Below are 24,340 nucleotides of genomic sequence, written 5' to 3'. Positions count from 1 at the left end.
TAGGTGTATTTTACAAGAGGGAGGGTTGGACCAGGTGATCTTTAAAGGACCCTTCCAACCCGAACTATTCTATGATTCTATTATTTCTACATGTTTTGAGTGCATGGAGTGAAAGACAGTGAATGCAATATAGTATTATCGATCAGATAATAAAACTGTATAAATTTGTCACCTTTACAGTGTTAAAATGTGGGAAAAAAGTCTCTCATTTTTAGTCTGTTGCAGTATATAGTATCCACAGCAGTTCTTCCCCAACTAGAGTTGGTTAAACTGTTGAACTTAAGTCTGTCTTTTCTATCCTAGATGTGTCATTTACTCAATTATTTCTGTGACTGTGAGCTACAACATAGAGTGGAAGCAATTGTATCATTTGCAGACCGTTATGTATCAAAATTGCAATACAATCAGAAGTACAGGTACAATGAACTCATGCAAGCCTTGAACATGTCAGCTGCTTTGACTGCCAAGAAGACTAAAGAATTTCGGTCTCCTCCTCAAGAACAGGTAATATTAAACAAATGGTTGAATCTAAGGATAAAATTCTTTGTCATGATAAAATAGAGTTCTGACTTCTTAACTACCATTGGAACTGCTAGAGAACCAAAATTGAATTTGAAATAAAATTTATTAAGACGCCACAAAATACTGAATGTCAGAATGGTTATACCTGTATTCCAGAATTCAAGCTCTAAACCAAAGTTGACTTAGGATTTCTCAACGGTATAGAAAAATTGAACATTACTGCTGAATGCTGAGGAGCTGAGATTCAGCCAGTTCTGCAAGATGATGATAATTTCATAATTTTAGTTGCTAAAAGTTAGCATGAAGTTAGTGTTGTGCTGACATTTGTATGTTGTAAATAGTCTTTTCTTCCTCCAGGAAATAGCTTTATTATTAAGTGTAACTGTATTTTGATGTTAATCATAATTAAAGCTTACAAAGTACCATTGCTTTAGTATTTCCTTTAAGCTGTATTAGAAATCTATGTTTTATGTTAATTTGATTATAAATTCGATTATAAACATGTAAAGTATGGCTATATATTAGAATATGTATTAGGCTAGCTCAGTGTTTTAACTATGTTTTAATTCCATTAAAGATTAATATGTTGCTGAATTTTCAACTGGGAGAGGATTGTCCCTGTCCAGAGGAGATTCGGGATGAGTTATATGAATTTCATGATGATCTTCTAATTCACTGTGGTGAGTGGCAAGGTTTTCTTAAGTTTGTTTGTCTTTTTGACACTTCACATGAAAAAAGAACAGATCAGTTTAAAAAAATACAAGTATGAGGGGTTTTTTGTTAGATGTATTACTGTCTACATGGTGACTTTCCTGACAGCCTTTGGTGCGTATTACAAAAATACTGGAAACCTGCGCAAGGTTTTAAGTTTCGTTGTTATATATCTATTAAATATTATCCGTAATTTATTCTGTTTATATATCAATTTTAGACTTAATTAGAAAAAATAAAAATTATCCAAACAAGAAGATTGGATTACCTTAAAAGACTTATATAGGCGTGTGTATGTGTACAAGCAGATGAAAAGTATCGAAAGAACATTACTGCTGTGAAGCTGAGCAGTAGAAAATTTAATAAAAAACACTAGATGAGGGGTGCTGCTGCTTAGTTTAGTTTTTGATTTAGTTTTTTAAGCTTTAGCTTAGTTTCCTGGTGTATTCATAACTGCGATGGTCAGTCGTTATACAACACTATTGTACTGCAGATTACAGCTTGAGTTGCCCCAGTCATTGAATTTAAATTCCCTTAGGGTATCCTCAAGGGTGAGCTGTATCAGATACACTGTGGAATTTATGTGGGTCGAGGAATCACATTTTATATGCGATGCCAAAAATATTTTGTTAGTCTATTGAGATCTTAGTCTAATCAAGACAATCATGGAATTATTAGTCCATTTACAATGATACTAACATTTTTAGTCTGAGTCATCCAGTTATTACTGATCATTCCCAATAATCATGCAGTTAAAACTGATATACACAACCTTTTTCATATGTGCCTACTTGGTAAATATATTGGTAGTCACTCTTCCAGTGCATTTCTTGGTCCTGTGGTTGATGGCACCCATCTTGTTCAAGAAGAAGGGGACAGGGTCATTACAGTGAATTAGCAGCATCTCAAGTTATTCCCCAGGAAGAGCATGGTAATCTTAATAGTTTCTTCCTCCTCCTTCTGTTTGCTTGAGATCACTTTTAAATGTTTACTAACACAGTCTGCTAGTTCTTTCACTGGTTATCCCTAAAACCAGTTTTACCCAGTTCATGGAATTGCATTCCTTTAGTGACCTGTAATTAACAGTTTGTGATTTATGTTTGTAGCCATGGTGCCTCCCATACCATTCTGTGCTCGTATTGTTAAGGCTTCTGCTATTTCTGAGTACCCTATTAGAATCTCCAGCAACCATCAAGCTGTGATTTCATGATAAGCCAATTACCATTTTTCAACTGCCTCAGCCAAAGATGAATAGGTCAGTGGGTATCTAGGTTGTGTTTCATCAGCTTATTTCTGAGGATATTGTATAAGACAGTATTAGAAGTCCTTAAAATCAATATTTGTATCTGTAAGGTTAGCTACATTATAGGTGGAAATTTAGTTGGTTTAAAGTAATTTGGTTTTGACAATCCTATGTTGATTGTTATTCATCCTTGCTTTGAAGTGCTTACCAAAACCTGTTTCTTTCATTCCAGCATTTTTCTTCCAAGCGTTACAGTGAATAGTTAATATCCTCGTAGCTACTCCTCTTTCTCCCCATTTTTCTTAAGATAGATACCGTCATCTCTATTGTTCAGTCACTTAGCACTTGATCTGACCTCTGCTTTTCAAAGATTTGGCATCAGAGAGTTCTCTGAGACTCCAGGATGAAGATTATGGAAGACCCCGACTTTCTTGGAAATGTCTTAACTCTGCAATATGTTTATTTTACCTTGAAATCTTGTCGCTGGTATTATTATTGAGTTAGCTTAGTTCCTGATCAGTCTTCATCTTTTCATGAGGTGAAACCCTACTAATTGTGGGGTATTTTTCTTTTTAGAGGTGTGCTTTTATTATTGTTTACTACACTATAAATATGTATGTTGAATGAGAGAGAGAATTGAAGATAGAGAAAGCACAGTCTCATGATTAAAATAGTTTAATGATCCTCTGGATTCTAAACAAAACCATATACATTACTTTGTACAGATTTGTCATAGGTGGTCGCTGTGGATAAATGCTCCTCATTATGTGTCCTGACTTAGTCCTGAAAATCAGTACTAAGCAATCACAGCTGCAGATAAAATGAATAGGAGTCGTGCTTGGAATATTTAATCAGCTTTTTAATACTAAGTATATTTTGTGATCTAAGTGGAAAAATATGTATGCAATCAAGTAATTAAAGGCTGCTTCATAATGAATATACACAAATAGTCTGAATTAAAGTTACTCAGGCAGTCTTAATCCTAGCGTGTCCTAACTCTGAGTGGTTAATTTTTCTAGCAAAATAATAGTCCTCTATCGTAATTTTTGTGTGTAATGTCTTGGTTATAAACAAACCAAACAAATTTACAACAGATTTTATTGCATAATATGAAATTGACACTGATCTGGGTTGGAACCATCTGTGCCAGTGCATAGACCTGTGCCACTTGAATTAAGTGATTAGCCAGTAGGAACATGAGAGGGACAGCTTCTGAATGCAACTCTTAAGAGGATGCAGAATGAACAATTAATGATATGGAGCAGTGAATGAGACCCCGTCTGGAGCACTCACAGACCCCATCTCCTCCAGTTCAACACTGTCTTAACTCATCATCCCAGTGCCTTTCTTCTTTCTGTCCGCTTTTTTTTCAATGCCAGATAGTTTCTTGCTTTCTTTAATATCCTTGTCTGCTTTCTCTTTCCTCTCCTTATTGGCTACATTTCCTGTTTTTAGTTTTTCCACACTCTGAGTGTAGCCTTCTTTCATTCTTAGCTTTTCATTTTGCCCAGCCAGTCTCACTTTTCCCATTCTTTAAATGCTCTATGTAGTCTCCAATTTCAATTTCTAGTTCTCTCATTCTCTCCCACTGCCTCTGAATTTTTTTCTTCCTAGTCACTTAGTCACTCCTAGTCATAACTTTAACTCCTTCCCCTTAGTAGCTGCCAGCGGCAAAGTTTCTCCAACCTGATACCACATTTCAGTTCTTTTTTCCTTTCTTAGTTTCTTTTTTTAATACCAGTTTTACCCTCTGCAGTTTATTCTTTTTCCTCTGCGCCAGCTTGTATCTTTTTAGTATTCTGTCTGGAAATCTTTTCCTTTTCTCAATTTCACTTTGACCAGCAGCCAAACAGCAAAATCTTACATTTCAGCTCAGCACAATTAGCTCTGTCTGAAGGGAACCTGCTTAGATGTTCTGTGCTTCTGCACGTAACACATGTAGTATCTGGTCATCACTAAGAGGTGTGAAAGATCTGAAAATGCTTTGAATGGTTGTGAAGCAATGTAGTGAACTGAACTGCCTTAAACTACCTTGTAAAATGACATCCCATCTCATCGTAGACATTTTCATGATAAACATGTATCACCGGTATAATCTCTGAACATCTGCCTTCTTACACTTTTAAATTCAGTTGATATGTTTGTTTATGACTGCTAAATATCTCAACCGAAAAATTGTACTATATTGTGAGATACAGCCATACATTTCTATCTTTAACTTACATTCTGCAATATGAAACAAAGGATCGCATATTTAATCAAATATGACTCTGAGTCAAAATTAATTGACATAGTAGAATCTTCAAAAAATACCACCTCTTTGGTCATAATACTGAAAAAATAATACTATAAATCTGGATATAAGAAGTATGGGTACTGGAATAAATATAATCTGAGGGGTGCTACTGTAGCTAACATGTTAAAGCTGCTGGCCTTACTACATTGTTTTTTTCCTGTATGAAATTTGCTGGTTAAAAAGAATTCCTGTAGATATTTTGGTATTGTTTAAATATTGAAGGAGTTAATCTTGAAAGGTTAAGTTTTGTTTCTAACCAGTTTTATTATCTGCTAAGGTATTCCACTAGAAGAGGAGGAAGAGGAAGAGGAAGATTCCTCATTGACTGGCAAACTCTGTTCATTAATATACAAAATCAAAGGTCCACCAAAAGCAGAAAAAGTAGAACCTAAGGAGGAAGAAGAGAAATCTCCTAGTAAGTTTTCTTTCCACATAAATACTTCTGTGGAGCAAGCGTTAAAGGTGTACGCAGTCAACAAGAGTGTATTTTCTAATAAAACTTTATAGCAGACTGAAGAAGGCAACTACCTGTTCAAGTTCCTTCTGCCTCTTAGAACAATTATCCTACATACTGAACATCTTAGATGCATTGTTAAACAAGAAATTAAAACGGGTGGAAGATTTTGGATCCAGATCATTAACTCTGGGATTGAAAATTTGCATATTCTTTACAAAGAAATGTAGAAAGTTAATTAGGGTGCAATAATCTAGACTCAAGCATTTCAAACTTGAGAAGTTTCCATTTATATGTTGTTTTTTTTTTAAATACAAAAACTTTCTTCTTTACAGCTTAACTCCATTTCATTTTTTTTGCTGCATGAGAAGCTGTATGCATCTCAGTACCAAGATACATATGACAAAATGGTTTCACGGTTCTCGTTTTTTGCATAAAAAGGGATGGCTTTCACTTATTTCACTTGATGATGGTGAATACATGCATTCATTAAAAACTAATAACTTGTTCTGATTTATCCCAAGCATCGCATACATGCACATATATATCCATACCATATCCTTTCTGACCATATAATTTCTGAATTTAAAGAAATATTCAATTTATTTGACTAATTAAACAGAAGGAACGTCTGTCTTTTCACAGGTACAAATTCTGTATTCATAAATGCTTGAGTTAACAGAATTTTCCAGAATGTAGTATTTCTATTTTTTTATTCTGCTCTTTGCTTCTATAGGTCTTTAACATGTGTGTCTCAAATCAGAGGGCAGAGAAAAATACTGTCTAGATATCATCAGTTTGCCTGAAAAGTTTTCTCTGTAGTTTATAAATCTCATTGCCTTTACAGTGAGATTTCATGTTGCTTAAATATACATGAGAAGAACAGACATCATTTAGCAGAATTTTTTTTAATGTTTCTTTCTGCAGCAAAATATTATAGAGGAAAAGGACTGGGATATCCCTGTGTGTTTGCTGAGTAATATTAAGCTATTAACATTTCTTAAAAATAGAACTCAAAACACTTGAAAAGTGTGTGTATATGTTTTGAAACTAATGAGATAAGAGAGACAATTTAATCCACCGACCTAGGAAAAATATATATGGCAGAATGTATATTACATCACTGAAAACAGTCCTTCCTCCTAGCACAGCTGAATAGGCACAACAGAGAAATGAGAGTAACTGTTGAAACAATGCAATAATTTATTTAAAGTTAGTTAGTTTAATGGTGTTTAAGAGTAAGCCAATAGATAGTCTTTATTCCTCTGTGTTCAGATCTGTAATGTTCTGTGGCAGTGATTTATAGAACCACAGAATGGCTGAGGCTGGAAGGGACCTCTGGAGGTCATGTGGTCCAACCCCCCTGCTCAAGCAGGGCCACCTAGAACAGGCTGCCCAGGACCATGTCCAGATGGCTTTTGAATATCTCCAAGGATGGAGAATCCACAAGCTCCTTGGTCAATGTGTGCCAGTGCTCAGTCACCCTCACAGTAGAAGTGTTTCATTTTGTTCAGGTGGACCCTCCTGTGTTTCCATGTGTGCCCATTGCCTCTTGTCTTGCCACTGGGCTCAGAAAAGAGCCTGCCTCTGTTTTCTTTACATCCTCCCTTCAGGTATTTATATACATTGATGAGATTGCCCCTGAGGCTTCTCTTCTCGAGGCCAAACAGCCCAAGCTCTCTCTTGGTTGATGCTGAGCAGATAGGTTGATGAACTTTCTTCTTAAAAAGGCCTGACACTACATGTTGCAAGGCACTGCGGAGGTTGGTTGGACTTGATTCATATGATGTATATATCAGCTGATAACATATATATCCATTTTATATATTGTATTAAAAGAAAGCTGTGCAAAGCTTGACAGATGTTGATCAATGAAAGTTTTTACTCTTGAATTAAAGTTAGTTCTTGTAAGAAACACAAATGTAGTTGAATCAAGGTTATTCTACACACAGAGGAATGATGGATAAACTTAGCACTGTAATTCATAGTTTTTGTAATACAAAAAGATGGTAAGTTTGTCTTTTCTGTAGAAGAGTAAATTAAAATGACGTTGTTATTTATACGCAAATGCCACATGCTCACCATATTTCATATCTGTTTTCTTATTACTTTACCATGCCTAATGGCATAAAGCAAGCAGAAAAGAAGATTAAGAATTTGTTTGATCAAGTTTTCTTCATATTCCTACAACCAGATTCAGAAGCATTATCCAGCAACTATTTGAACACTTACAGGGTATAATATGGTTTTTTATATACCTCTATACAGCGGAAATAAATTAGTTTTTACTGCATTCAATCAATTTTAACTTGTAAATGCTGCCAGAGCTTATAGTAAGTGCTATACTCTATGTGAACTATTTCTGGTTCTCTGAAATGCTGGATTTTCAGAGAAACCAAGCATGTTCATAACCACAGAGGGCTGTCATATATAACAGCTGGTCATTTCTTTATAATGCTTTGAAGAATATTATTTAGTTGGTTAACCAATTTAAGAAATAATGCACGTGCATTAAGTAATTGATAACTGCATGCAGTCATTTTAGCAAAGGAAAGCTGAAAATAGACTATTGCGTGTATTACTGGTGTCTCAAAGATACGCTACTTTTAATTAAAGGAAGCACTGAAATAAAAAAATGTAACAGATACCTTCCTGTAATGTTCGTTACAGAGGTTAGTTCAACCTCTTTCCTACTTGAGAGCAACACAGAGCTTGTTTGTAAATGGAAGACAGGAAAGTCCTACACCCTGAAGTTATCTCAAGTCCTGTCTGCTTCAGTTGAGTAGCAATTTGTCATTATTATTTCATCTCTGCAATATTTCATGTTGCATTTTGAAGGTATATTGTTCTTTTGGCTCTACTTCCTCTAATAAATTATTTATTGTAGCTGGTTCTGTTACTGGCAGGGAAGGACTAGTAGCAAAACAAAGTGTTCATATTCCTTCCTACTACTACCTCTTCTTAGGGTACATATGCACACAAACATACATACATGCACATAAACACCCCGAAACACTTGAAATCACAGACTTTTTATTCTGAGCATTCCTGTACATGTACATTCTCATACCCTATTCCCTAACACAGGAGGAGTGTTCATGGTCTAAATAGGTGAGATGAGTTCTGTGCTTGCAGTTCCTCTACCATCTGCATGAGCATTTTGTTGAGTCTTTTTGAGCAACTCACCTGGTTTTCACTGCCATGTATTAGCCCCAGTGAGGCTGATGTTTAGTGTGAATCTCAGAAATTTTGTCTTTGCTGTCATACGATTGTGAGTTTTCAATCCTTAGTAGTGACTGTGGATGGTGAGGAATAAGTAAGGCAAAAAGCGAAATTCCTCCAGGTCTTCCTTTAGAACATAAATTTTTGCTGAGGTTTCTCATTGCCTTTGCAAATCAAGATTGGGTTTTGCCAGCTCTAAGTTTCTATAACACCATCCAAATATCACATGCAGAATTGTGCAAGTGGCTTGAGGCTAGTCTTCGAACCAATAATGGTAGTAAGTCCTACTCTTCTATTTCCAATTTGCTCAGCTTGGCAATACGTCCTTGTACAGACCCAGAACAGTTCATTTTATTTCAGACAATCATTTCATCAACAGTTGTGTGAGATTATACAGCAATGCTATTTTATAACTCAGGATACCTCTTACATGATCTGCTTGTTCTGTAAAGCACCGGAGAGGGTTTATCCTGCCATGAAAGCATATTTTGGTCTGTTAAGTTTGATACTAGGTTGTAAATACATTAAATCTTATAATAATCTCATGTGCTGCATGAAAAAGGGTTTTATTCTCCAGTGACTCATCTGTTAGCATCTGCTTTCTCTTTAATGGTAATAGGACCTACTCAGTATCTGGGAAGTATCATTTCTTCTTCAGGCTTCATGTGGATTTTGTTCTCATGAATCAGGAAGCATTCATGCCTAAAGCCTCAGGGCACATGGTGTTTTGTCCTTGGACCAGAGTAGTTTGTGTATTTCATATACTGGAGCTTTGGGTCAGAAGAAATGCAGGCTGGAAAGTGATTCTACAGTGTCTGTTTTTCTAGAAATTTCAGGTAATCACTCAGGCTTGGGCTTCTCCTTGGAGTGATGCATAGTACAAATATGCATATGGATGAAGTCATTCAAAGGACAATGAAAAATTATGTAATTATTATATTATATTATATTATATTATATTATATTATATTATATTATATTATATTATATTATATTATATTATATACTTGACTGATATGTAGTCCATGTGTGCACTTCCCCTTTACCCACCCACCCACCCCCAGGAAATTTGGAACTCAGAGAGTGAAAGGAAATGGGTGCCTGAGGTACCGCAGTCCTCATGTGCATGAAGAAGGGTGGTGGTGTGCATGGCGTGTACCTATTGCCAAGGCTAAAAGTCTCTGGCTTGAGCATCTGGTCATACATACTTGGGGTGTCAATATTCATAGGAAGGAACTATTTTCTACAAAGAAATCTTCCTTTCCTCTGAGCATGCATTTGTATCTACTCACAAATGGACTTTCATCTTAGGAGAGGAATGCCAGCAATTTAAACTAGTGTTAATGATGAATTAGTAAAATTTGTTTTTAAAAACAAGCTGGAACTCAGAGAATAAACACATTGAGGCAATAAATTAGTGTTAATTATGATGATAGGACTTTTGTAACTGTCAAGTAATAATTTAGATAAGGCATATATATGGGGGAGTCATCATGCAGCCTTGAAAGATTGTTAAGGCACTGCAATTTCTTGTTAAAATTTAAAAATTGGAAAAACATTAGCAACTATTTTAGCTGGTTATCAAGGTCACCATGCCCAGTATTCAGATTGCTCCCAGCTTCTGTTACAGGTTAATCTACTGGCCTGCCCTTCACGTCCTTCCCTAAGCCAGAGGCTTGTGGTGTGATAAAAGGGCTGGTACCCCTTACAAGAAATGGCAAAGATAGACTTTTTATTTAAGATACTGAGTGATATGTCTACTCTTTAGTTTTTCTGCAGGTAGAAATGAAAGGAGATCAATGATCTCATTCATGCATTTTGGGAATAGAAACTATGGCTGTCAGGCTCACTTAACTATGGCTCTTTGGGTTCCTCTAACTTAGGGAGGGTATCTGCTATTATAATATGAATCTTTCACATAGGACCATATATTCTGAAGGTATACACTCAACTACTGGTCCTAGAACAGAAATCAGGAAATAGAATTTACCGGCTTGAACAAATGCCCTAATTCAGTTTTCACATTAAAACAATGAACCATGGATCTTTCAAAGTGATCTTAGTGTGGATATATGAGAATGTTTGTGTGAAAAGGTTAAGTCTCTGTTGAACAATATCCACTGCATGTCCAAAGAAAAAAAAGAAGATGCAATTATAGCATTAAGTTGAAGAATCGTAGATGGTGTCCTTTGAGACTTTGTTCCTTAGAGTGCTACTTACACTGAAACCACAAAATGTTAACTTATTAGTTGTTACTTACAATAGACTTCCCACTGGCTGTTAGCTCAAATTTTTTTGTTGCTTGTTTTCTAAATTTTGGTTACAGAATGTTTGGTTGCAGTACAGTACATTTGTGATTTATTAGCAGTCAAAAAGAATATTGCTGACTATTATTGAGATCATGCTGGAGTCATCCCATTTGATTTTTTCTCATCTATTCTCATCTTTTGGCTGAGTTGGAAGGTCTTTTTCCTCAAGTGCAACAAACATAGCAGCTTCTCCATTTCAGTATAGGGCAAAAAGAGGGTAGAAAGGGTTAGAGGGGAGGAAATAACAGATCACTGTCACAATACATCAGGTTAGAAAAAGAGACTCTAAGATGCACAGAATGACCAAGAGCAGCCTATAAAGAGCTATATTCTTATTTCCTGAGAGTTTTAATTGTAATGCCTCTTAAGGGATTATTAATAAAGTGTTTGTTGAATTTTGCAAGTGTTTCTGGCTTTCCTCTTTGCAGGAGTTAAGCTAGAAGACCTGAGAGAGTACTGCTGTGCTTAGATGTGGGCAAGTATATGTAAGCGGCTGGGAGCCCCAACGTGGGAAGTCTCTAATTTTAGGCAGTAGAAACTGGACTGCAAAGTTCTGTATCTTTAAGAAATATTCAGATAAGAAATTAATCCTGGGCATGAGCTTTATACACTCGGAGCTAGAAGCAGATTACAGTTTTGGAATAATATAATGCGTAACACAGGCTATAATGATCCATCCAACCCAATACCTTGTTTCAAACAGTGACCACAAATGGTTATCTGGGGACAAGTAAGAATAAAACAATCAGATATGATACTTAGAACTTTAATGCTGTCCCAGTCTCCAGTTATCTTCAGCGCAGGAGATCTTCTGAGTCTAAAGAGGTTTATCTTTTTATATACCCATTGTATCTTTCTGACAGATACTTGTGTAGTCTCCACTTGAGCAAATGTGAACTTTTAGCATCTGCCACACTTTTGGCAGGGATTTTCAGGGTTCTGTTGTCCATTATGTGAAGAAACACCTTTCTTTTTGGTTTAGCTCCTGCCTTGTGAATGGGCTTCATTTGATGGCCTCTTGTGTTGGATGAAAAGGTGTGACTGAACACAAAGGTGTGGATTAACGCAATGGCATAATGTACTCTGCTTTAACCATTCCTTTCTTAATAAATCCTGGCTTTTGATTTTATCTTTTTGACTGCCAGAGGGTTTGAGTTGATACTGATAATTGAGCTGATATTTTTATAAGTTGATCAGGGAGCTCTCTCTTAGAGATACTCAGAAACCACCTAGGCACAGTCCTGTGCAACCTGTTTTAGGTGGCCCTGCTTGAGCATGGGGATTGGACCAGATGACCTCCAGAGGTCCCTTCCAACGTCAACTGTTCTGTGTTTCTGTGATTTTCATGGATCTATCTGCCAGATCTTATGTCTGTTAACTTTTCATTGTTCTATTTATAAATGGGGACTATATTTTCCTACCTCATTTTATTTACAGTGACTTATTTAAAGTGAATTTTATTGCCCAGTTTTGTCCTTTTAAGTTCTGCATTTTTTTTCAGTTACACTCATATTTGCTGTCCTTCATAACTTTGTATCATCAAACTTGTTTGCATCTGCTTATCCTCTTCTCAGGTCTTTTAGGGAAGGAATGTGCTTAACATCACAGAACACAGCACGGATATATGCAGAACTTCACTGCTGTTTCTCCCTCTTTGTGACCACTACCATTTAGTTCTACCCTCTATTTCTTATCTTTCGACCAAAAATTCATCCATGCAAGGACATGGCTAATCGATTTCTCCAAGGCTATTTGCCATACTGCCTAAAAATAATTGCATATGGCAATATGCTGTGTAAAAGCTTATCAGAAAAAAAACTGAAAACCTTCAAAGGTACTAAAACCTAAGAAACACTAACACTTGTTATGGAGAAACATTTTCAAAACTCCAGAGAGAAGCTCTAAAGAACACTTAGACATGGGAACGTCTGCATAGACAATTCAGTATCAGGGAAACAATTTGGCTTTCATTTGTTCATTTCATGAGAAATGTGGAATATTATGTTTGTACTAAAAATTGTAATAATCTTTTAGTTACATGTATAAATATCTGACAGCTAACTCAAGTGTATAAAATCGCCCTCATAATTGACTCAGTGCAAATAATATTTTTATTGCCAAAATGGAAAATATCTATTTGGAGTGAATCATATTGTATTTTCCCTCATCAAACAAAAAAACCTCAAAATATCACATTATTTTGAAAGTAATATTCCTTTCAATCCAACAAAAATTATGTATTTCTGACAGCACTAAGGAAATAAGGAACTAAATTTGTAAAACAAAAAGACAAAAATTTGTGCATATTTTGTCCTTTAGACTTGTAAGAGGGGCCATCACCTAAGCTATCAAAGACCTAACATAATTTCACAGGAGGAAACCTTTGCTCCTCCTTGAGTTTACCACTTCACGTTGCTCTTTATCCCATGTTTATCCCTTTCCCCCACAAGCAGAAAGCCAGGGTAAGTATATTCTTTAATACGATCATTGACTTTCTGACAGAAGAAGAGTGTGTTATAATTATGCAACCAGAAATCAGTGACACTCAATGAGTTGGAAAGTTATGGGAAATTATTAGTTATTCTAAGAAAGAAGAGTTTAGTGCAAGAGTCAAAGAAGAGGAGATTGCCTTGTTGCACTGAAAGAAGAAATTGTTTTGATTGAAGAAAGTTATACAGTGTTTTGGAACAAAGCTTGTTTAATGTTTTCATTCATAATATGCCCCTAAGAATAGGACTGTCTTAATGCAATACAGAATCTGTGCCCACAGAAAAGAGCCTGTTTATTGAACAAGATCTGAGAATTAATGATGGTTTTCTACAAATACATCATTAAGTACACTGTAAGGGAGAAGAGTTAGCAAGTGAAAGGATAGTGTAGACAGAAAAATAAATGGTTATACACTAGCTATAAACACTTTTGTGCTGGAAATTGGGAGGGGCCAGTTTTTACCATTGAAAGAACTTTGGGAAAGTCAAGAGGTAACTTTGCTGGAAATAGAGGAAAGAAACTTGTGTTGGTTTAAGAGGGAAGGTGATTATTCGTGTTCTACTTGATATCAAAAATGAACATTTGTTGGAGCAAGGACTTGAACATGTGTTTAGTTTTCAGGTAAGTTTACTAAACTCTGGGCTCAGAAAAAATTGTTTTCATGGTCATTGAACATGTAATGTATACAACAGAACCGCTTCGAGCAATATGCATTTTGTAGTTCCAAACAATACAATTTTTTTAGAAAGTGTATTCCCAAGTGATAGTGACTTTCCCAAAACAGATGGGAAATACAGATTAAATTCCCCTATTCTAAGCCAGTTTGCATCTCCTACTCCTTAGTATGTTTGCATCATCATAAAATTCTGAGATGTTTCCAGGTAGATCATCTTTTTGAAGACAATGTAGATCCTTTGTTTGAACAACAAAATAGCTAAATATTCATCAAGTGAATGAGCAGCAAAAGCTGCTCAAGCCACCCTGGCTAGGCCTTGAACTGGATGTTTGATTAAAAAGGCAGCTATCTCATCCTGCTTTCTGGCAGTTTTGTAAGTTCAGAACGGATTTTGTTTCCTCCTCCTCCCGGCAAAATTGATTGGCAAGCTGAGCTCACATTCATGAATATTTCTACTGTAACTGAACTTATACTTGTCAGCCAATAAACTGTTTACTGAAAACTTAATTACCAATTTCTGTATTCCAAACCTAGGCTGATGATCATCAAAAATACAATGTTTCTTTGGCATTATAAAATTAGATTTCAGTATTCTTAATGAAAAGGTGTTTGTGCTGCACTTAGTGCTATTTTATAAATCTTGATGTAGAAATGAAGGATAAATTAAAAGTTTAACTATAGCATTTAACTTACAAGGATGATTCTTAAAGTCATGATCAACTAAGAAGTTTTCATTACCAGCAATGCTGGTATTGACTTGAATGCTAAGTAGATGTTTGTTGTTTTCCATCTCTCAAGAGCATCACACTTAATCTTGAAAGATCCAAAAATTATTTTTCCAGTGAAAAATCCTGTTCAGTCTGCTTGTGTTCTGTTACTCTCTTACAACTGCCTCATTGTCTACTGTTATCTTTTACTATAATACATGTTTTTATCATTTTTCGTTGTTGTAATAGCTAGTAACATTTTATGTATCTTATTCTTTTAGCTACACTGAAAGAACTCATATCCCAGACTATGGTGCGCTGGTCCCAGGAAGATCAGATTCAAGATCCAGAATTAGTTCGGATTATGTACACCCTCCTTCGTAGGCAATATGACAGCATTGGTGAGCTACTGCAAGCTCTGAGGAAAGCATATACTATTAGTGCTGCCTCTGTGAAGGATACCATTAATCTGCTTGCAGCACTGGGCCAGATTCGCTCACTTCTCAGTGTCAGGATGGGAAAAGAGGAGGAATTGCTAATGATTAATGGATTAGGGTATGGAATTAACATAATTTTATTTTTAAGTTTGCGTAAAGCTTTTTGTTATTTTAGTAAATCCTTTCATTTTAGATCCTGGGTTAAAATTACTGCTGTACTAAAATGCAGATACGTACCAGAAATTTTCATTTTCACAGATATTTCCAAGATGGCTCCAGTTGATCTCTAGCAGTATCAAATGTGTCAAAGTTTCTGTGAACTAAGGTATTTTCTCATCTAAAGAAAATGAGCTCCTTTCACTATAGTTACGCCTAATGCTTAAAGCTTCATCAAAGTACATGTTTTAGCAGCTCTGGAGAAAACAGATAACTTAAATCTTTATTGGTGTCAATACTACATCTTTCCCAAACATAAAGCTCATGTTATATTTCATGCATGAGTGAATAAACTTGCTGGTGTCTTTTTAATTGGAAGGTTTGTGCAAGCAGTTAGGTAGAACCAGCAAAGTGTTGTTGTGATCTGAAATATTTCAAACTGGTTAGTATTTATTATGTCATCATCAGTGGCAACTTAAAGTATTTGAACATGGAAGGCTGCTTATTTTATCCTTTATAACATTAAAATTATAAGAAATTGCCTTTATGTAATGCCTGCTGATGTGAGAATATTTCTTCTGCGTCTTTGCTATGAAATTACCACTGTTAAGCAGTGGTATTATGGTGCATGCCTGCATGTCTGTTACTCCTCTTACATGAATAACTGCCGGATTAGGCCATTTAATGTTGGAAAGAAAAAAAAAATCACAGAAAATTAATTACTTCAATTAAAATGGTATATTTAAAAAGAGAGAAAATGATAGTACAATTACCTGAGAACTGTATTTATTTGCCCTTCATCAAGAACATTGAACAATTTCTCTCCTTTAGGGTTGAAAGGAACTTCCATTATTTCTACTATTTCACTGTAAAGTTTGCATTGTTTCTGTAAAAATTGTAAAGACTAATCTCTTCAATTGAATTGAGCAAGTCATGTTAACAACTCGTTAGTTAGTGTGTGACAGTATTACCTAATTTGTCCCAGATGCTGAGTTTGTAAAGTTGCCAAGAATTCTAGGAGGGATAAAGGGTAAATTTTGTCTAAACTCAGCATGTGTGTAGACCCCTTCCCAGAGGTGCTGTATTAGGAGTCATCTTCTCTTCCCAGTTTTCTGTATTTCTTTGAAGCAGGCATGGTGTGTTATTTGCCATTTGTTTTTAACAGGTTGACCTAAAATGTTAGAAATCCCTAGATTCCCTATCAAAACACATAAATTGTGTTCTGGATTATAAAACCAATACAGTGAATTCTAGAACATGTTGAGAGGATGGTGGGCAGAGTGAAAATGTTAAAATATTCCCATTTAAGGGGACTGTATGCCATTTTACATCTTCTGACAGATGGTCTTAATTTTGGAAATATTGATGAAACACATTTAACAGATAACCTTGAATATTAAGTCTATTTATTGTCTTCTGCTTTGTGAACTGAGAAAATTAATTAAGGGGTGTTACTGCAGAGGCAAGATTAGATTTAGATTTCTTGATCCCCATTCTCTATTTAAAATATAACAGAATATATTCTTTTCCACTTAGACCATCATAGAATATATTTTTTTTCTTTAAACAGACCAGATGGTAAAAGCAATTTAAAGATGAAGAAATGCCATTTTGAAATAATTTAAAAGTTTAGATACTTATTATATAGAATTCATGAAAATGAGAGGAATTACAGCATATATGTGAAGCATTAAGTTGTCAGGTGGTTTTGTGTTATGCTGAAATCTAAGAATTTAAAATGATGTTACTACAGTAAATGCATATTTCTGAAATCTCTAATAATGCATCATTGATTTAAATTAAAATGGTGTTTCTGAAAAACATTGCTGCCTTTTCTTCCATTTTAGGGATATAATGAACAACAAGGTGTTTTATCAGCATCCTAACTTAATGAGAGTCTTGGGTATGCATGAGACTGTTATGGATGTGATGGTGAATGTGCTTGGAGGAGACAAATCTCAGGTAAATTCACCATAATTTTATTATGTGTTTTGCATTTTGAACCTTTCCAAAAGTATACTAGGATGTTTAAGAAGAAGTATCCGAAGAAAAATAGATCTCCCTCATGTAAGATAGGTTTCCCTTGTCCGAATTGAAATACTGATTAATGTTAAAAATAGAATGGTTTTTTATAGTACTAGAGGGAGAAGCCCAGCATTCTAGGACTTCATTTTTAAAAAGTGAGTGAGGGGTTATAGGTGTTTCATTTGTCTTTTAATGGGACTTTTTTTTAAATTAAATATATACGTTAGCTGTATTTATAGGAGGTGTAGCTCTGCTAGGAAAATATTCCTCTTCATCTTAGATAAAGTGTTATTAGCAATAAATTATAATAAGAGACTAGCACCAACTTAATTTTGAATGCTCAAATTCAAATACTTGAATTGAGCAATAATTTTCTTGCAGTGTTGTATTTTCCCATTTCTTAGCGTTATGCTTGAATATATATGTGTTAGTTTAAAGGCAGAGTGGCATAAATTTTGAGAAGCCTAACTGGACATTTAGGCTACTAAAGACAGTCAGAAGTGAAGTGGGCTTATCTTCTTTATTCTCTTTGCTTATGCCTGATGTTTTTATCCTGTTGCCTCCCTCCCAAAAAGAGGGGTCTCTTCTGATCCCAGTACTGCTTATCTTGTTTTCTTTTGCCTGGCCACTCTTTCTTCTTATGTATTTGAAATGATTTTCAGCCCATTTTACTACTTGGTGCTTATCTTGTAGCTGTCTGGCAACTTTTCATTACTTGAATGCCTTCTGTGTGCAGCTGCACCCCTCTTTCTTTGCCTCTTTGGTCATGTAGCTCATACATTTCTGTAAAATACTTACCTATTGGGTCTGGCTATACCATCACAGTGTTACAAAGTATTCTCATACTGGGTTTAGTTAGTTATTCTGTTTTAATATGCCCACATTTGAGTTCAAGGCAATCTACAATTAAGTATAAGATGATTAATACTTTGCTAATTTATAGGTGTCACAACCCTCTGTTTTTGCTACAACGTGTACATAGTCACAGGGCTACAGTCGTGTCATGAAATAACACAGCAAGGCTTATTAACAAAGAGTTTTGCACACCATTAGCACAGATTTTAAATATTGCAGTGGGGAGATTTCACAGAACAAAGCATTGGGCAGGGAACCATACAGGCAGAGAAGTGTTGCTTCTGAGTTCCAAGCCTGAAGTTTCCTTCATAGGATCTGCAACCTTGCAGGGAGAGAAAGTACTGCTTTTAAAATTATTGTCATCTGCTGTTTGTTGATCTTCTGCTGGCATGCTTAACTTCTAATCTGGCAGAGAAGTCTCCCTTGAAAGGTTATTGACCCTAGGTAGAACCACTAGGCTGTAATCTGGAAAAGGTACATGTTTGTGCATGCTGTGGATCTTTCACTCTGCCAGGTAATGTATTCTTCGGAATAAAAAGGAGTAGGGCCAGAAACAGTGAGCATGACTTGGTTAGCTATGGTTTTATATACTCATTTGAAATTCTCTGGGGGTTTGTCCAGTGAGTCGCTTTTATACAGTTCAAGTATAGTAGTGGCATCAGGCACTAGAACACTGCTTTTCTTGCTCTCAAGCAAGTTCTTCACAGCTAGATTGTTAGTATGTTCCCTTTGGTTTTCTCTTTCCAGCTTCATGGACATTTCTTTCTGTTCAGTGTTATAGCTTCAAGAGATGGAATGAGCAACCATGCAATGTAGTCTCTGGTTTAGGGACTGGGCGTTTTCCTATGTTGTGGCAGCAGACGGTTTAAGCTAGATCTCCAGCTTCTTGGATTAAGTGATTTTATAATGAGTGATATTATTAATATATTATTAAGTGATTTTATCATTTTATCATATTTTATCATAAATTATCATTTATCATTTTATCGTTGAGACTTGTAGTGAGAGTGTTACTGCTCACGCTTCTCTGAAGGAATGGTGAGAAGGTAAAAACTTGTCAGTTCAAACTGAAGAAAATTTATGCCAGGCTTCTTTCCAGCTGTGCTATTAATAAATGAGTCAGAAACAGATGAAGAGGTCAGTGGAATATGGTGTGGCTGAAAGTATCTCAGTACCTTAGAAGTATTTTGCTAGTACTAGCTAACAAAACCCTGGAAAGGTACTTCATTGGTGAAATGTATATCTCAGAAAACACTTGGGCAAGCATTCAGCATTTCCATCACAGTTAGGTTTCAGTGTGTATCTTAATGCTTAAAATAGTTATTTTAAAGACTCTGTCTTTAGATCTTATAATTTTGGAATCTTTAATGTCATGTTCGTTTCTGCCATTGGTTGTTTATTCATTTTCAGAGAATCCTGCGCAACACCCTTTTTGGCTGTCGAAATTGAATCTTTTAACTTCAAAATTATTTCTTACTGATTGAAAGTTTTAGAATTCCATATTCATATGTATTCCTGTCAATAACGAGGAATTTCTAAAATGACAATTTTTAACCTTCTTTAGAAAATTACAGCAACACCACCACTGTTATGTCATACATTCTGTTAAAATCCCTGTAAATTTGGGGGGTGGAAGTTTTGTTGAATGTTTTAATGAATGAATGAATGTTTTTCATTCATTTTCATCTACCCTGCATTTAAGAACAGAAATCGTCTGTAATGCTGCTTGTACATAATATCTCCTTCATGACTGAAATAGACAAACGAGCCACATATATTAGCAAAAAAACTGTGCTGAAGTAAAACTACAGTTAATCAAGTCTCTGGAAGTTAGGAAGTGCACCTGATGTCTTGAAAAGATAATACATGTCATATAGCTTTTAATTACATAATCACTTTTTTTGCAAGATTGTTGTCTCATTAAGTGAAAAGGGTGCACTTTTCAGAATGAATTAGAGTTGTGTTGTAAAGAAGGGAAAATTTATTAGACTTCGTTGTAATAAAGTATAAGCAATATTATTTATAGTTGAAAGGTATGAAGTGAAGGAGGCAGGATGTCGTAGGAAGAAAAAAAACGTTATATTGTGATTAAAATGCTCAGATACCACCTTGGATATTAAAGAATATATATATAATATATAGAATATATTCCTGTTTGTGCCTAAAGGGTGCTAGTCAGATTATTTAAAAAGAAATTCTTCTTGATGGTAATGAATTTTCTCATTAATTTTGTGAGTATCCTTAGGACATAGATCTGCAACTGAACTTGACATTTGTTAAAAAGTGCTATATAATGGTCCATGTAATAAATCAGATAGAAAAACCTTTAAACAAATATAAAAAAATCTGTCCCATGATTTTTGATCTTGTTCTTTCAGCTCCTTTCAGTAAAATGTGAGAATGGCATAACTTGTTCATCTCAGAAGATGTTATGACTAATTGCAAATTGTGAAACAATTTTTCATGAGTGCTACAGATGAAATTATTTTATTTTCCGAGGAGAAATCCTTGCACATAATGTGCAGCAAGTAAAGCATTGGGGTTTTTTTGTTTGGTTTTGGTTTTAAAAGCATTGGATAGTTAATGCAATTTAATGTTTTGTTTTATCTTATCAAGCCTATGCGTTGAACAACATAGGAGTCTTGTAGAAAAGTTTTATATGAAGACTGTATATTCTTATTGTAATATGGGAGGATAAACTAAGTTTCTTAGATATTCTTTATTCTGCTATGACCTAGTATTGGGGGTTGAGCTTGTCATTGTAATGCTGCTAAGGTAGAGTTTTTGTATAATTACATTTGCTAGTCTGCAAATTGCTTTGATGAGAATCGTTTCTCTGTTTTTTCGCCTTATATAGTCCTCTGCAAAGTGATTTTTTAACATTTTAAACCTAATGGCCTAATGAATACAAAAGTTAAAAGGAATGTGTGTCCTTTCTTAAGTTAGAAGCAAAGCAACTGTCAGCTGCTTATCGCCTTGGTAACTTCACTATACTTTCCTTGTTAGGAGTGCAGGAAGAAGAATTGGAACAGATTGGTAATTAACATATTTCACTGCTTTGTCAACTTTCTTCTTCAGCAGATCGTTTTTCCTAAGATGGTGGCAAGCTGTTGTCGATTCCTGTGCTACTTCTGCCGAATTAGTCGTCAAAACCAAAAGGCCATGTTTGAGCATCTTAGTTACTTACTGGAAAACAGCAGTGTTGGACTGGGTACGTCATGTAGCTGTAAGAGCTAAAAGCAAGACCAGGAAGAACTGTGATATCACAAGACTAGTGTCTAATTTGTATAGCAAGTTGAAGCATGTGATGAAGCCTCTCTGCAGCTTAAACTACTTTGTGGTTTTGCCTCTAACTCATATTTTTTTTTCCATTTTCCTTTCACCCTTATGTGTCTGTGAATTGTATTAGAAACATAATAGTCTAAATCTGTGTTTTTAAATACCTTGAAAAATTTAGGATTAAATCCATACAGTTTGACATTTTTTCCATTCAAAATAGTTGTGATTGGAAATCTAAGATTAAATTAACCCCTTACGGTGCTTGTCTTTTTCATCTGATTTCATTTCCCTTCCCTCTAAAGTTCAGGCTACTGATGTGAATTTCATATTTTTCCATTGGAACACTTAATGTATGTTTTTTAATGTGTGTGCATTAGGTTTTATAACACATGGTTAATTGTTTTGGCTAGATAGATGGCTATATTAATAAGATATAGCAAGGCAAGATAGTGTGTGATGTCACAGTGCTTTAGCTGTTCATGGTGACCATTTCAATGCCTGCATTTGCCCATATTAAACACAGAAAATGGGATAAGACTAAAAGAAAGAAAACAGGTAGCACTGAAGCTTGAAAAGGTCTCTTTTAGCTGAATGTATTTTAAAATCTTGACTTGATAGGGTTGTGCAGAATTACATTGTTAACATGTTGCTCTGCTAAAGAAATGGTGTAATATTCCTCTGATTTGCTATGTTATTAATACCGATTTCTTCATCTGCATTTAACACCAGTGTGGTTGAGTATGTTTATAGATATGGATGTCAAGTCAGAAAAAAAATTCAGCATTTATTTTAACATTGTTCAAAACATATTAACCATGTTCTTCATTGAAGAACAGCCATACAACATACTAGTAATGTATTTATGTTCTAGATTCCAGTGTGATTGCTGCCCTCTGCTGCATGACTGTGATTGCTGCAAACTGAATTTAATTATTGTATATTAACTTTCTTCTGCAGCATTTCCTTCAATGAGAGGTTCGACACCACTAGATGTTGCAGCAGCCTCTGTAATGGACAACAATGAGCTTGCACTAGCATTGGAGGAGCCAGATCTTGATAAGGTAAGTGATCGCTCTGACCTATTTACCTATTTAGTAAATAGCGTACTTGTGCTAGAAGAGAAAAGGACAAGTTTGATCATAGTAATTTTTGGATATGATCTCCTCAGAAATACTTGCTCTAGGTATGTACTGTCTCAAGGTAAGATTGTCTGAGCAGTATTTTCCCGGATTCTGCTTTACGCTTAGTGGGAATCACAGCAAAAGAGATTTATTTCTATCTTCTGCATCCTTTCACTGCTGTTATCAGGTAGAAAGGATGGCAAGAAAAAAGGTGTGAAACAGGAGAAGGGCATATCAAGAAACATTGCTGGGGAGAAGTAAATTTGAGAATTAAGAGGAGAATGTGAAGAAAGGAAGCAGGTCTTTTGGCTTAAATAAATCATAGAGATTGATGGGGATGGAGGTAAGAGCTAAGAGAATGGAAGGGCAGATATTTGAAGAAGGGCAGTTGGAACAGGCTTTTAAGGGTAGTTGCAGTAGGAAACTGAATCCAGGACTCAGATCATTGGCAATTGTTAAGAATAAAGGGAAATGTGAGGAGTGGCAGGATGAACTAGAAATGGTGGGTAAAAGGATACAAAAAATGGCATGAAAGTTCTTTATATATCCAGGAAGGAAAACGGATTAAGAGATGGAAGATGGGTGCACAGTCAGAAGAGGAGGAAAGCAGGGAAAGGAAGTGATATGTGCTAGCACAGCACTGGGGAACAGAAAAGAGAAGACAGGGTTTAATATAAATGGAGGAGAAGAGTTAAGCACCTAAATGGTAGCTTAGCACAGGGAAAGCCTCTATGCAGTATGGAAGAATCCTCTGATGAGAGTAGAACTGGTTATGAGGGTGTTTGTGATCAGCATATGCTGTAGGAGAGGAAAAGCTGGGAAATGGAAATAAATGGACGTATGATGGGGATAGCTAGGAGAAGACAGATACAAGAATATGAACGAGAAGGGTGTGAGAACGCACAGGAATATACTAATTAGATAAAGGTAGCGTTGAGAACAATTACCAATTTTGTATCACCTGCAAAATTTCTGGGAATGCACTCTGTCCTGTCATTAATAAAGATACTAAACAGTATTGGCCCCAGTATCAACCCTTGGGATACACCACTCGTGACTGGAATGCTACCAGTGACTGCCTCGTATCTTCATGGAAAGTACTGTAGGGCAAGTCACTTACTTAAACTGAATTTCATTGTTGACCATTAACTGCATGTTCCTCATTTACTGATTGCGTACCTTGGAATACTTGACACTGTACAAGTGCTGAATGTTCAAACAGTAACAGTTATCAGCTGCAACATACACAGTATTTTATGCTGAAAAATCAAGCTTTGTGTCTCAGACTGCACTTCCCAAACTCATCAGTCATTTTAGCTGTAAGAATGGTAATGTATTGGCTGTAATATATTAACTTTGGTGAGTCAATAACTTTATCTAGTGCATTATGTGGATGTTATTCAGTAAATAAATCTATATACTGAAAAACACGAAAAAACAAATACTGTATGGCTATCAGTTTGATGAATGTGTCATAGAATGACAGTGTTTCTGTGTGAGAAAAGTTTGTACCATAAATCCTGTGTTCAAAGCAAATAAATTGCACATAGACAATTTAACTTGTGAGCTTTTGCCATTGCAAATTTGATCTCTTTTTACTGCAAATGTGTGAATGTGTGGAAGGAGGAGGATTGCACAAGAAAAGTATCCCATGGCCTGATGGCTTGCTGTAGTAAACAATAGATTAAAATTATGGGGTTTGGTGGTAGCATTACAAAATCGGAAAAGAGATGGGAGAAGAGATTTATTCTACTGGTTTTCTCACATTCTGTATGAGCTGCATCTGTAGACTCCTACAAGTGTGTATTCACTCATAGCTTCTGAATGGATACTAGAA

General features: G+C 35.5%; 1 protein-coding gene across 2 annotated transcripts in view; it reads left to right on the top strand.

Annotated features, from left to right (window-relative positions):
- The window catches only part of RYR3 (ryanodine receptor 3), a 254,392-nt gene that overhangs the window by 131,781 nt on the left and 98,271 nt on the right, over nucleotides 1-24,340 (top strand). For both annotated transcript variants that reach the window (XM_087746608.1, XM_087746606.1), the window contains 7 exons: nucleotides 304-504; nucleotides 1,100-1,202; nucleotides 5,050-5,187; nucleotides 14,912-15,185; nucleotides 17,071-17,185; nucleotides 21,182-21,314; nucleotides 22,340-22,443. In XM_087746608.1, the coding sequence (XP_087602734.1) occupies nucleotides 304-504; nucleotides 1,100-1,202; nucleotides 5,050-5,187; nucleotides 14,912-15,185; nucleotides 17,071-17,185; nucleotides 21,182-21,314; nucleotides 22,340-22,443 (1,068 nt within the window). The remainder of the gene's footprint in view (nucleotides 1-303; nucleotides 505-1,099; nucleotides 1,203-5,049; nucleotides 5,188-14,911; nucleotides 15,186-17,070; nucleotides 17,186-21,181; nucleotides 21,315-22,339; nucleotides 22,444-24,340) is intronic.

Source organism: Nipponia nippon, unplaced genomic scaffold (genome assembly GCF_047370975.1).
Source record: "Nipponia nippon isolate SJK-2023a ecotype South Korea unplaced genomic scaffold, ASM4737097v1 scaffold_10, whole genome shotgun sequence".
Taxonomy (NCBI): domain Eukaryota; kingdom Metazoa; phylum Chordata; class Aves; order Pelecaniformes; family Threskiornithidae; genus Nipponia; species Nipponia nippon.
Note: the sequence above shows the minus strand (reverse complement) of the source record. Positions and strands in the feature narration are given on the sequence as shown.